Below are 12,827 nucleotides of genomic sequence, written 5' to 3'. Positions count from 1 at the left end.
ACACTCTCAGGACAACCGTGTAATCTCCACTGTCCAACATAGTCTTCAGTGTCAGGATAATGCCAGTTTCTGAAATGGAAAATGGTAACATTTAACATCAAACAATGCAGTTGTTTTAAAGGGGGGGGGCTAGGACTGTAGTTCTGAGAAAAATCAACGCATACTTGTGTCATTCATTCTGGCAGTCCAGTTAGAATTGGACGACCCCTGAAGCTGTACAGTGTATGGAGCAGCGAAGCCCGCTCCGTCTTTATCAGTGATTGACAGCAGCTGTGGGGAGGACTCCTTGTTGCAGACCTTAATCATCCTCTCGTCGATGGTTGGAGGGTTGTCATTCACATCCTCCAGCTCTATGATAAGGGTGCCAGTGCCAGTTGCTGGGATTTCATCTGCAAATCCAAATTAGARCACTGTCACTCAAAAGGTCAAGTTGAGGCTGTGGTCATCTTCTAAACTTGAAATATTAACAGTTAATATTAGAGAAAGGGTTTATTGAAATACCGTTGTCAGTGCCCAGAACAACAACAGAGTATTTGTTGTCTTGGACAAAAGTGGATTCTCTGTCCATGGGGGACTTGACTTTGATCAGCCCAGTGTCTTTGTTGATACTGAGCCATCCAGCAGGATCATTGCGTATCTTGTATCTGTGTAGTAAATGTACAAACATTTAAATATATGCATTGCTTACAACCTGTTGAGTTGTCACAAAAATGATCCTCTTCAAATCTTAGAAAAATATAATAAATTGTAAATKWAGTTCTAATCTTACGTGACTTTCTGATTCCTTGCAGTGTCTGGGTCTGTGGCTGTRTACAGAAMCAGGTCACTKYCMAYAGKGAGGTCCTCAGRTKTCCTGATAATCTTCTCYACTGGGSTGAAGACTGGAGCTTCATTCACATCCTCCACATTSACTAYAACAGTAGCAGTGGARGTGGGCAGGSKGAYKGCAAATGGGACTTCATTCWSCACAGTGACCAGCAGAGTGTACTTGTTGTTCTTCTCAAAGTCAAGRGGCTGTRTTGAAAGAACAGGAAAGCCCATCAGAATAGGAATCSTTCAGACATTATAGAATCAGGAAAATGGTGTTTATATCTACAAGCATACACTCCTACATATKTATTTGGACAGTGTAGCCAGAAATTAATTTGGCTCTATACTCCAGCATTTTAGATCAAATGTTTCATATGAAGCAACAGTACATAACGGAACTTGAGGGTATTTTCATAAATATCCGTTTATAAATAAAAGCACTTTATGAATCTAGTCGTCCCCATTTGAAAGAGTCATAGGTATTTGGCCAAATTCACAGTGTATTAAAAGTAGTCAATTTTAGTATTTGGTTTCATATTCCTAGCACGCAATGACTATATCAAGCTTGCGGCTACAAACTTGCTGGACCCATTTTCAGTTTGTTTTCAGATTGTTGTGCCCAATAGAAATGAATGGTAAATAAGAATCACTTAGGGTAAATAAGAATATGTTTCTGAAGCATTTTACACTGATGTGGATGCTACCATGATTATGGATAATCCTGAATGAATCGTGAATAATGAGTAGTGAGAAAGATCATACCCCCAAAACATGCTAACCTCTCACCATTACCAAAATGTTTTGGGGGGTATGATATTTATCCCTCATCGTGATTCAAGAGTCATTCAAGATTATCCATAATAAATGGTAGCACCAACATGAATGTAGAAGTGTTTAGAAACATTCTTATTTACAATAAGAGACTCCAAAATGACAATACATTATTTACCGTGTACTTCTATAGACCCCTTTCTGTGTTTGCAAACGTTGCTGCACGAGAGCGATACGCACAAGTTGGTGGCAGAACAAGGGGGAGTTCTTATAGAGCGCCAGCAAAAAAACTAATTACATGTTGCTTGTAGTGCACATGTAGACCTTAATCATCCCCTCGTCGATGGTTGGAGGGTTGTGCATTTCACACCACTTTTGGATTATAATTGGATTTTAAGCCTCATATGAATGTGCTGCTTAATATAATGTTTCTGTCATTAGTGAATTTGTCCAAATACTTAAGACACCTTCAAAATAGGGGGACTAGAAACAAAGTACTTTCATTTCTAAACTGTATTAAAAAAAAAGAAAGTATTTAACTAGGCAAGACAGTTAAGAACAAATTCGTATTTACCATGATAGCCTACCAAAGGCAAAAGGCCTACTGCGGGGGCGATATGTATGAAAATACAAAAAAAAAAAGAAGAAGTGACATTGTGTACTGTCGCCTCATATGAAACATTGAATCTCAAATTTAAAAAATGTATAGAGCCAAATTAAATTTCAGCTTCACTGTCCAAATAAATTACTAAGGGGAGTGCAAATTGCTTCCTACAGGATACCATTCTAGAGTAGAAGCTAAAAAGCTAGTGACAGGCTGCTTTTGCTACACCTCCAGAGTAGCAGCTCAAATACATCTATAGGAGAGGATTTCAACATACCTTAGCTGTTGTAATGATGCCCTCCAGCTTGCTAGGGCCTGTGCTCACATTGAAAAGGCCTTGAGGGTCCCCGTCAACTATCTTGWAGGTGGTGGCCCAGGCAGAGGAGTGAGGCTCATCCCCATCAGTCACTGGCATTTTCACCACCAAGGCATCCGCTTTATTCTCTGGGACTGACACAGTGTACTGCAAAGGAGAGAAGCATAATTATAAAGCAACAAAGGGCAATTCCATTATGTGTTAACACGGTTAAGGCTTCAATTTGAAATGTTGTCTTCAGAAATGTGCTTACCGAAGACGTCACAAACTGTGGGGCGTTGTCATTGCTGTCAGTTACTGTAATGATGGCTTTGCCAACGCTGGTAAGGCCAATTCCCTCCATATCGGCAGCTTGGATTTCCAAAGTATATTTTAGAATTTTCTGAAACAAATTTAGTAAACTAAGTCACAAATGTAACGCATGTAGAATGTAGACAATGAATAAATGATCAACAAGACTATCGATTTGAAAAGAGACCAACCTCTCTGTCCAACCCATGTTCGTTAACCCGAATCACTCCAGTCACAGGGTTGATGACAAACATGTTGGGGCTTGGTTGTGGAGGCTCCTGACTGATAATGGTGTATCTGACATCAGAATTGGCAGAACCCCCCTCATCAGCATCAGTGGCTGTTACCTCCAATACCTCATCACCTGAAGAGAGTGGAAAAAAATTGCAGAAACATCCTAGCATTATTTTCCTTAAAAACCATCACACCATTAAGTATTGTAAATACTGTGTGTGTGTGAACATACCTGGTTTTGATGCCTCAGGGACTGTTCCCGTAAATGGATTTTGGGTAAATACAGGTTTGTTGTCATTCATGTCAATGACCTTCACAATGATCTCCATGGGTTCCTCAGCCTTACCTTCACCCACTGCAACAGCATGGGCTAGGAGCTACAGAGAGGAGTAACAAATAGTTTAAAACTACATATAAAATCATTTTTCAATTAAGTCAAGGGAAGAAAATTAGGATACACAAACCGTACAAAATATTGGTCTCTTTTCTCCCTGTCCAAAGGCTGGGTCACATAGAGAAACCCAGAGTTTTTGTCCACAGTGAAGAGTCCCACAGGAGGTWGGTCTGCCCCAGRACCAGTGATGCTRTACAGGATCTTCACCTCTTTATCACTGTTGGACCTGATCTGGTTTACAAGGATGATAATGTTCACATCAATTACAAAATGTCCAACACTGATATTGGAGTAATGGAAAAACAATCCTTAACCTACAAGACACTTACCTGCACCATATTTTTGGGGAAGGGGCCTCGGTCATTCTCTGGGAAGCTGATGGGAGGAATGACCCAGTCCCTCTTCCTTCTTTTCAGACCTCCTGAAGACTTGGGGAAGTTCAGAACAGGTAGAGACAGACTTGATCCAGGCTGTGGAATTTAAACAAAAACCATGAAATATCAAGTCTATGGTTTACAGGCACTAAAATAAAAATATTTTTACAAAAACTGCAAGCAAATGTCATCAATTGACCTGGGGGACAGCATAGTCAATATTAATTTGACCAGTCGTATACCTGGGGCTGGGTGGTCATCTCATGGTGGTGGTGGCCGTGTCTGGCCTCATGCAGCACTCTGACTGGAACCGTGATCTTCTTGCCCATGGACTGGGTAGAGACATAGAACTCCTTATGTCCATTATGCAGAGTCAGCCCCCTCTTCAGTTTCAGCGTCCCGTCGCCATCTACTTTGAAGCGTGAATCCTCGGAGTGAAAGAGAAAGCTGGTGCGGCTGGTGCAGTCATCAAAAACCACTGAAAGGTGGTCAGAAGATATCCTTTTAAAAATATCACAACCATAATTCGTATGTGGGGCTAAAAAGTAACGATTCATCAACAGGAGCATATTTAAAGCACTGTTGCTTTAATCTCAAATTCATAACAGAAGAGCCCTATTCCATCAGTGCTTTCTAGATACACTGCCACCAGACTCACTCAGTAAATGTATGAATGGAATACTGGTCATAGTAACAAAGCAGTAAATGGCCTTCTAAAAAAACAAAAAAACAAGCTAGGCCTAAATCGCCTCATGATCACAATTCTGATCTGCAAAGACATTGTACAAATAATAAGCCCTGCATAATGTAAAAATCTCCAACATGTCTGACTTGCAAAGGAGTAAATTGACTCATATCCTCATGTAACTAACATTACATGTATAACTAGTACTGTGCAACTTAGAACAATATACAATGTACCAGGTAGAGATGAAGCTGTCATTGTATTCAAGTAGTCTACCATAATCATCCTGTGTGGACAGAGAAAGAGCAGACTTGACCAGCCCTGGGTTAAGACTCAAGGACAGGTGGGCAGCAACTATTGGTTTCACATTACTACTTCTAAACATCCTGAGGCATAGACCTAACTCTACAAAAGAGGTCTGAATCACTCAGGTGTGAGTGGCTCATTATGCCCCTATTATGTTAACAAAAGAGTCTTTTTTAAGGACCTACAATCCTGTTTTCCCCCTCACATCTTTCTGTAGTTTTCATTTAGGCCTAGACTGCCCATAAAACATATCCGTTTAGAACCCCTAAATCAATACACCRMKTTCCAGCCTAATGAACKGGCTAAATGTTATGCAGAAATTCTGGAATTACACAAAAACAAGAAAGGTGGGGTTGAAAAGTAAAACTGAATTGTAGTATGCCACAGTACACACTTCTGCTTATCCTATTGATAGTTAGGTACTAGAGAATCAGGTAGGTAGAGGTACAGCAACTACCASTCTTTAGGCCAGAAGGCRGTTGTCAACAAAGTCTTGAACAAATTAAAGGCTGTAGGTGGTAAAGCGCAAGTGCAGAGCAATAAAGAATCAGGCCACCTGTCACAAARACATTTGTTTTACAACTGGCTGTCTCGTCATTGTTGGTAAATCGGGCCTAACACTGTTGTGTCGTCTGCAAACTCGATTCTGCTGTTGGAGATGTGCGTGGCCACGTAGTCATGGGTGAACAGGAAGTACAGGAGGGGGATAAGTGGAGATTACCGTGACTCAACGCTCCAGTTGCATTTCTAGTGCATACGGATGACATGTCTTTTCTCCCCATGCCAATTTGATAAACCATTCTAAATTAAAACAAATTGTACATATTAGTAAAGACAAGATTAAATTGAGAATTGTCTGATAAGTGATCATATTTTCACCTGAGAGAACAACGTGTGCAGCCTGAGAAGCTTTTTTTCCAACTTTTTCTAATAATGAATAGCCTATAGTCGCGCACCAGAGGTCACTTTAGATTTCAGAAACTTGAATTTTCAAAACTCAACAAAACAAAAACAGTTTTTATCCATTTCACCTGCGTTTTATATTGAAAGTCATGTTTTTTGCTCCAATAGACTGAGCATGGGGCGTGCAACTATAGTTTTCATTCAGATGATCATTTTGATCAGATGACAGAAGTGCAAAACTATTTGGCTAGCAGCCATACAAGTAAATGAGCTTACAATGAAAAAGCAAGGACTTTTGGGCAAAAACGATGCACGGCCGTCAGATATTCCAAATGCATCATAGAAAGAATGCAGCCAGCCACATTTCTTAATGTTTTGCTTGAAGTTAATCTTGCATTTTACCAGAGAAAAGTAGGTTTCACTGAGAAAAGTAGCTACACAGTCGGACCCCCTTTTCCTYCAGAACAGCCTGAATTMTTYRGGGCATTCTACAAGGTGTCGGAAACRTTCCACAGGGATGTTGGTCCATACTGACGCGATGGCATCACGCARGTGCTGCAGATTGGACGGCGGTATATTCATGCTGCCAACAGCYYGTTCCATCTYATCCCAAAGATGTTCTATTGAGGTCTGAGGTCTGTGCAGGCCACTCAAGTAAACTGAACTCCGTCATGTTCCATGGTTGTGGCCCGCCTGTTAGCTTACACCATTCTTGACATCGTCTTTCGACCTCTCTCATCAAAGAACTGTTTGACCCACAGGACTGCATCTGACTTGATGTTTTTTTTGTTTGTCGCACTAATCTTGTAAACCGTAGACACTTGTGTGTGTGAAAAGTGCAGGAGGGTGGCCGCTTCTGAGATACGGCGTGCCTGGCACCGACAATCCTACCATGCTCAGTCGCTTAGGTTACTAGTTTTGCCCTTTCTAATGTCCAATCTAACAGTAACTGAATGCCTCAATGCCCGTATGCCTGCTTTATATAGCAAGCCACAGCCCCATGACTGTCTGTAGCAGCGATCCAGTTTTGTGAACGGGGTGGTGCACCTAATAAACTGGCAGGTGAGTGTATTCGGGACACGGGACTTAAACATATCTTCTCCGCTAAATGAACTAGCCTACAGCCTATAATGCATGGCGCATAGTCAGATAACATTACCGTAGGCTGACTTATTCTGTTCTTCTGAAATACATTTTCTTCATATCATAATGCCTAAAATAAAATCATGGATTTATTGTGATGTGTGTATTAAATAGATTTATTACACTTTAAAATGTATATGTTCCAAAGGCGCTAGGAATGTTAACGGCTACTGTTAGCAACTGGAAATACATTTGACTGGTCATTTACATTTACATTTAAGTCATTTAGCAGACGCTCTTATCCAGAGCGACTGGTCATGCTTAATTTGTAAAATTTAGAGGAATTATACTGAACAAAAATATTCAACGCAATGTCTAAAGTATTGGTTTCATGAGCTGAAATAAAAGAGTCCAGAAATTTTACATAGACACAAAAAGCTAATTTCTCCTTTGCCAAGATAATCCATCCACTTCACAGGTGTGGCATATCAAGAAGTGGATTAATCAGCATGATCATTACACAGGTGCACCTTGTGCTGGGAACAATAAAAGTCCACTAAAATGTGACGTTGTGTAACAACCCAATGCCACAGATGTCTCAAGTTGAGGGGGTGTGCAATTGGCATGCTGAATGCAGGAATGTCCACCAGAGCTGTTGGCAGTGAATTGAATGTTAATTTCTCTACCATAAGCCACCGCCAATATAATTTTAGAGAATTTGGCAGTACGTCTAACTTGCTTCACAACCGCAGACCACGTGTAACCATGCCAGCCCATGACCACCACATCCGACWTCTTCATCTGCGGGMTCGTCTGAGACCAGCCACCAGGACAGTTGATGAAACTGTGGGTTTGCACAACTKAAGTATTTCTGCACAAACTGTCAGAAACYATCTCAGAGAAGCTCCTCTAGCCTTCAAAGTGGCACAGTGTTCTAAGGCACTGCGTCGTAGTTSCTAGCTATGCCACTAGAGATCCTGKTTCGAGTCCAGGCTCTGTTGCAGCCRGCCGCAACYGGGAGACCCATGGGGCAGCACACAATTGGCCCAGCGTCGCCCGRGTTAGGGGAGGGTTTGGCCGACAGGGATGTCCTTGTCCAATCACGCACTAGTGACTCCTGTGACAGGCCGGCYGCAGTGCACGCTGACAYGGTCGCCAGRTGTACGGTGKTTCCTTCGACACATTGGTGCGGCTGGTTTCCGGGTTAAGTGGGCACTGTGTCAAGAAACAGTGCGGCTTGGTTGGGTTGTGTTTCGGAGGACGCACAGCTCTAGACCGTCCCCTCTCCCGAGTCCGTACTGGAATTGCAGCAATGAGACAAGACTAACTACCAATTGGATACCACAGAATTGGGGAAAAAGAGGGGTAAAAGTTTTTTTATTTATATATATTTTTAAAGTATATATATTTTTTAAATTAATTATTTAGAAAAAGTTTTAAAAAAAACACAAATTCAAAAAGAGAAGCGCATCTGCGTGCTCATGGCCCTCACTGGGGTCTTGACCTGACTGCAGTTCACGTTGTAACCGACTTCAGTGGGCAAATGCTCACCTTCGATGGCCACTGTCACACTGGAGAAGTGTTCTCTTCACKGATGAATCCCGGTTTCAACTGTACCGGGCAGATGGCAGGCCGTGTGTATGGCATCATGTGGGCGAGCAGTTCTGTTCAACATTGTGAACAGAGTGCCCCATGGTGGCGGTGGGGTTATGTATGGGCAGGCATAAGCTAMGGACAACAAACACAATKSMATTTTATCGATGGAAATTTGAAGGCACAGAGATACTGTGACGAGATCCTGAAGCCCATTGTCGTGCCGCCATCACCTCATGTTTCAGCATGATAACGCACGATCCCATGTCCCAAGGATCTGTACACAATTCCTGAAAGCTGAAAATGTCCCAGTTCTTCCATGGCCTACATACTCAGACATGTCACCCATTGAACATGTTTGGGATGCTCTGGGTCGAGGTGTACGACAGCGTGTTCCAGTTCCCCGCCAATATCGCACAGCCATTGAAGAAGAGTGGGACAACATTCCAAAGGCCACAATCAACAGCTTGATCATCTCTATGTGAAGGAGATGTCGCGCGCTGCATGACACAAATGGTGGTCACACTAGATACTGACTGGTTTTCTGATCCACGCCCATACCTTTTTAGGTATCTGTGACMAGATGCATATCTGAGATCCATAGATTAGGGCCTATTTTTTATTTATTYAACTAGGCGAGTCAGTTRAAAACAAATTCTTATTTACAATGAAGGCCTACCCCTGGCCAAAACCTAATCCGGACGATACTGGGTCAATTGTGCGCTTCCCAATGGGACTCCCGGTTGTGATACAGCCTGGAATCGAACCAGGGTCTATAGTGACACCTCTAGCACTGAGTTGCAGTGCCTTAGACCGCTGCGCCACTCGGGAGCCCCTAAATAATTTATTTATGACTGATTTCCTAATATTAACTGTAAAATCTTATAAATTGTTACATGTTGCGCTTCTATTCTGTTCAGTGTAAATTGTCGCTGTTGTTTTTTTTTCATTAGGTCGTCATGCATCTTATTTATCACACGTGCACAGCATAGAGCCTAGTTTGAGAGGAAATATCAGCTGTCAGACAGCAATACACCTGGATGCTGCTAGAGTGAAACATGTGCCCAGTCACCCCGCAACAATTATAGATGCAATTGTGTGATACAAACATGGTTTTGGTGGCCACGATTAATAAGAGGATYCCAGCTTTCTATTGCCTTTGCATTCGAGTGCATAGGCAAGCTATCACATGTCTCAACCACTTTGCAATATGAGCTGGAGGCTGTAGGGCTATGCATTAATACTTATGTTTGAAACCTGAACATTTTACTTCATATTATGGGGCATGTCTTACCTTGCTTCAAAGSAGCCTCGCCAAAATTCCACCATAGAAACGYGGAGGCAATTATTTTATAAAGACTTCCTCATATGCCATTGAAACCAGCATTTCTCTCCTGTTTTATTGGTTTTCATAAACTTTCATTTTCGAGAAGCCAAAAGGCACAATCTTAGTTATATTAGTGAACCCATCCTAGTTGTTGCATCTTTAGATTCCCCCTTTAAATTTATCAGAGATGATCATCTCGGTCCCATATGGAACCTCACTGTTAAGAACTGTGTTAAGAATAGCACTAAGTAACATGAAAATATCCGCCTGACAATTTCATGTTCCCCACAGGCCTAGCTATACCCGCATAATATTGCCCAACAATAGCAAGGCACTGACGTCAATCTTATGGGTTTGGAGTGAAACTAGAATGGATTCCTGACCKTGGCACAACATGTAGATGAAAGTAACAAACTTTCTGTATCATAAGAGACCAGTGTAGATTATACTGAGTCTGTAGAGGTCTTTCCGTAACATATCCCAAAGGGAGGAGGAATAGTTGTAAAGCAATGACTAAGACAACCTCCTTATTACTGTAATATTGGGTACTAATCACRGAACATGATCATGGGAAATAGGTTGCTACACAAAGGGATTGATTGAGACAGCATTTCTCATTGATATTAATTTTTAATATGCTTCAGTTGACGTGAATGACAAGCAATGTCAGAAGTCACTCAGAGGAATCTAGGCCAGCCTAATGGTTGTTCCAGAAAGTCTAACCAGTTTTACTCTACTGATCAGATCAGAGCTTGTGCCTACACGCCCAGTTAAACTACCARAGATGTAGCATGTCTCATCAATTAGTTCACCCAGTCTAGTCAACCGTTTTACAAAGACAAAAACAGCCTTCAATTAGGTCACAACTTGATGAAAAGCCATAATGCAAATCTAGCCTACTAAATTRGTCACAATTGCAAGTGACACTTTGSTTTCTTAGCAAAGCAAAGGTGTGAAAAATCCCTCCATTAGTCCCAATGCTGTACAGACAACACACCACAATGCTATTGTAAACAAACTAACACTGAGAAAACAGGGGAAGGCCAGTGCCATGCCATATTTGCCAAGTAATGGTTTGTCTGTACAATGTAGAACTGTGGCAGTTTGATTAGGATAGGAATCAGGCTGTCTGGGGAGACGGACCCAAATCTTGAAACACAAAATACTTCCAATTTAACCTCTTCTGACAAATTGAACAATGGATAAACATTTATCAATGTGTACTGAAATATTCAAAGCAGAAACTAAAATGTAATCTGAAGTGATGACACCCATTTAAAAAAAATGGTTGGCCTTACGCAGCATTCAAAACTGCGACTCGAAAAAAATACCAGTCAAATCATGACGCCATTGATCTTCAGGTCTGAGCTCTTGAAAGAGACTAGAGTTCGAATTCTTTGTTGGATGACAGTTCAAAATGTTTCTTTCAGTTGGAGCTCATTTTCCCCCGAGTTCCCAGTTGTTTTGAACGCGGCGTAATACATTTTTTCTCTGTCATATGCTAAGAGCGCCTAAACTACCATTAGTTAGTTCTTACCTTTTCCTAGTCTCCGGCCACTTTGTAAGTGATTTCTTTCCACTTTGAAAATGTACATTTCTGAATTGAAACCTGGTAGACATTTTGACTCCTCCGACGAACCTGGCTTGAAAGCCTTACAGAAAGGAAAAAGCAAATAACGTCAGTTTTATTATTTATAAATCAACTACACAAGGTCATGAAATCAATATTCACCAGATTACCTTAGAAATACTATYATAATTACCACTCATTACTATTGTTGTTGATCTTCTACAAATACCCAAGCACCCTACTGCGAAATGTGGCACAAGTATAAATAAAARCTAAGAATAATACAAAATAAAYATCCGGGTGCGTTAACCTGGTAACGTTAATTATATAATCGACCAACGCAACGCTGGCTAAAACAAATATACCCAACAAATCATGAAAGGTTCATCATAAATGAGTTAAATAAGACCAGTAACGTTAGGCTGTAGCTGAACCAGTATCTGTGAGTTAGTGTTCCCAGGTAAATGGCATAGCCTACATTGCATGTTACTTTCAGAGTAGAAACAAAAAAATCTTACCTGGAGAAACAATGTTAATACCCCCAACTCCACGAACCAAAAGGCCACCATTTCTTTTGAATAACTTCAGAATAGTCGTTCCACCAACAGTAAAAAGTAATCAGTTTACGCGTAGATGGGGGWAAAGTCTCTCTTGTTCAAATGTGTGCTTTCTGGATTGTCGGTTAAATTGGAGAAATGAGTTTCAGCAGGTAGTTTCTGGAGAGTGCCGTGTGCAGGCAGGTGACGTCRCCCATCCGCTCGCTCCAAGTATGGGCATRGAGGAGAACGGCTCCTTATACCCGCACCTATGAAACACAGGTAAATTGTCATAATCCAGAAACCCACAGCAGGGTCCTATGTTCMAAATTATTACACAATAATGTGAGAATTCCGATCGAGAGGAGAAGCACCGATGAGGAAGAGTGGGTTCAGGATCAAACACGGATGTCAGTCATTCCATTTCATGATCAAAGTAGTTTCAAACAAAACACAGTCAGCAACACTGACAATAATTTCACAGACTGGAGTTGTCTATATTTGTCAAAAGCTATAATTTGTCAAAATAAACTTTACATTTTAACAAATGACTGATAAATACATATATTTCAATCATGGTAAAAAATATATAAAAAAATACCATTACTCCATTTAGCCTAGTCAAAATAATTGCTGTAGATATTCTTCACCATACGTTTCCTCAGCTTGTAGTAAAGTCTGTGTGTCAATGTGAGAGACCCTGTGCTATCCTACCACTACCACTTCTCTCAAAGGAACCATTCATTTAGCTAGTTTGACCACAGACTGCATGATCCTAAAGCCTGTCCAGTTGGGGAATGAGACACATTATTAAAAACAACCCAATTTCATAAAACYATTATAGTACTTAAATACTATTTATGTTGATCTCACTTTTACTCCTCAACGCTCATACTACTGTMGTTTACATGGCTTCCCTACACAACTCAGCTAAACATAATCACAATGAGTAGCCTAAACATCTCCAGTCAGCATAATATACCAGTACAAAAATGATGTATTGTAGATGGGCTTTACTCCACTACCTGAG

The 12,827-nt window shown here is 41.1% G+C and overlaps 1 protein-coding gene across 1 annotated transcript in view; it reads right to left on the bottom strand.

Annotated features, from left to right (window-relative positions):
* cdh31 (cadherin 31) overlaps positions 1 to 12,395 on the bottom strand; it is a 25,072-nt gene extending 12,677 nt beyond the window's left edge. The window contains exons 1-13 of the mRNA XM_023995331.2: positions 11,780 to 12,395; positions 11,229 to 11,343; positions 4,037 to 4,272; positions 3,750 to 3,890; positions 3,496 to 3,651; positions 3,259 to 3,403; positions 2,984 to 3,156; positions 2,755 to 2,883; positions 2,463 to 2,648; positions 770 to 1,014; positions 502 to 644; positions 165 to 389; positions 5 to 69 (exon numbers count right to left, since the gene is read on the bottom strand). Coding sequence (XP_023851099.2) covers positions 5 to 69; positions 165 to 389; positions 502 to 644; positions 770 to 1,014; positions 2,463 to 2,648; positions 2,755 to 2,883; positions 2,984 to 3,156; positions 3,259 to 3,403; positions 3,496 to 3,651; positions 3,750 to 3,890; positions 4,037 to 4,272; positions 11,229 to 11,343; positions 11,780 to 11,830 — 2,010 coding nt within the window. The 5' untranslated portion in view covers positions 11,831 to 12,395. The remainder of the gene's footprint in view (positions 1 to 4; positions 70 to 164; positions 390 to 501; positions 645 to 769; positions 1,015 to 2,462; positions 2,649 to 2,754; positions 2,884 to 2,983; positions 3,157 to 3,258; positions 3,404 to 3,495; positions 3,652 to 3,749; positions 3,891 to 4,036; positions 4,273 to 11,228; positions 11,344 to 11,779) is intronic.
* Positions 12,396 to 12,827: the final 432 nt, after the last annotated feature.

The sequence above is a fragment of the Salvelinus sp. IW2-2015 genome, linkage group LG10, assembly GCF_002910315.2.
Source record: "Salvelinus sp. IW2-2015 linkage group LG10, ASM291031v2, whole genome shotgun sequence".
Classification (NCBI taxonomy): Eukaryota; Metazoa; Chordata; class Actinopteri; order Salmoniformes; family Salmonidae; genus Salvelinus; species Salvelinus sp. IW2-2015.
Note: the sequence above shows the minus strand (reverse complement) of the source record. Positions and strands in the feature narration are given on the sequence as shown.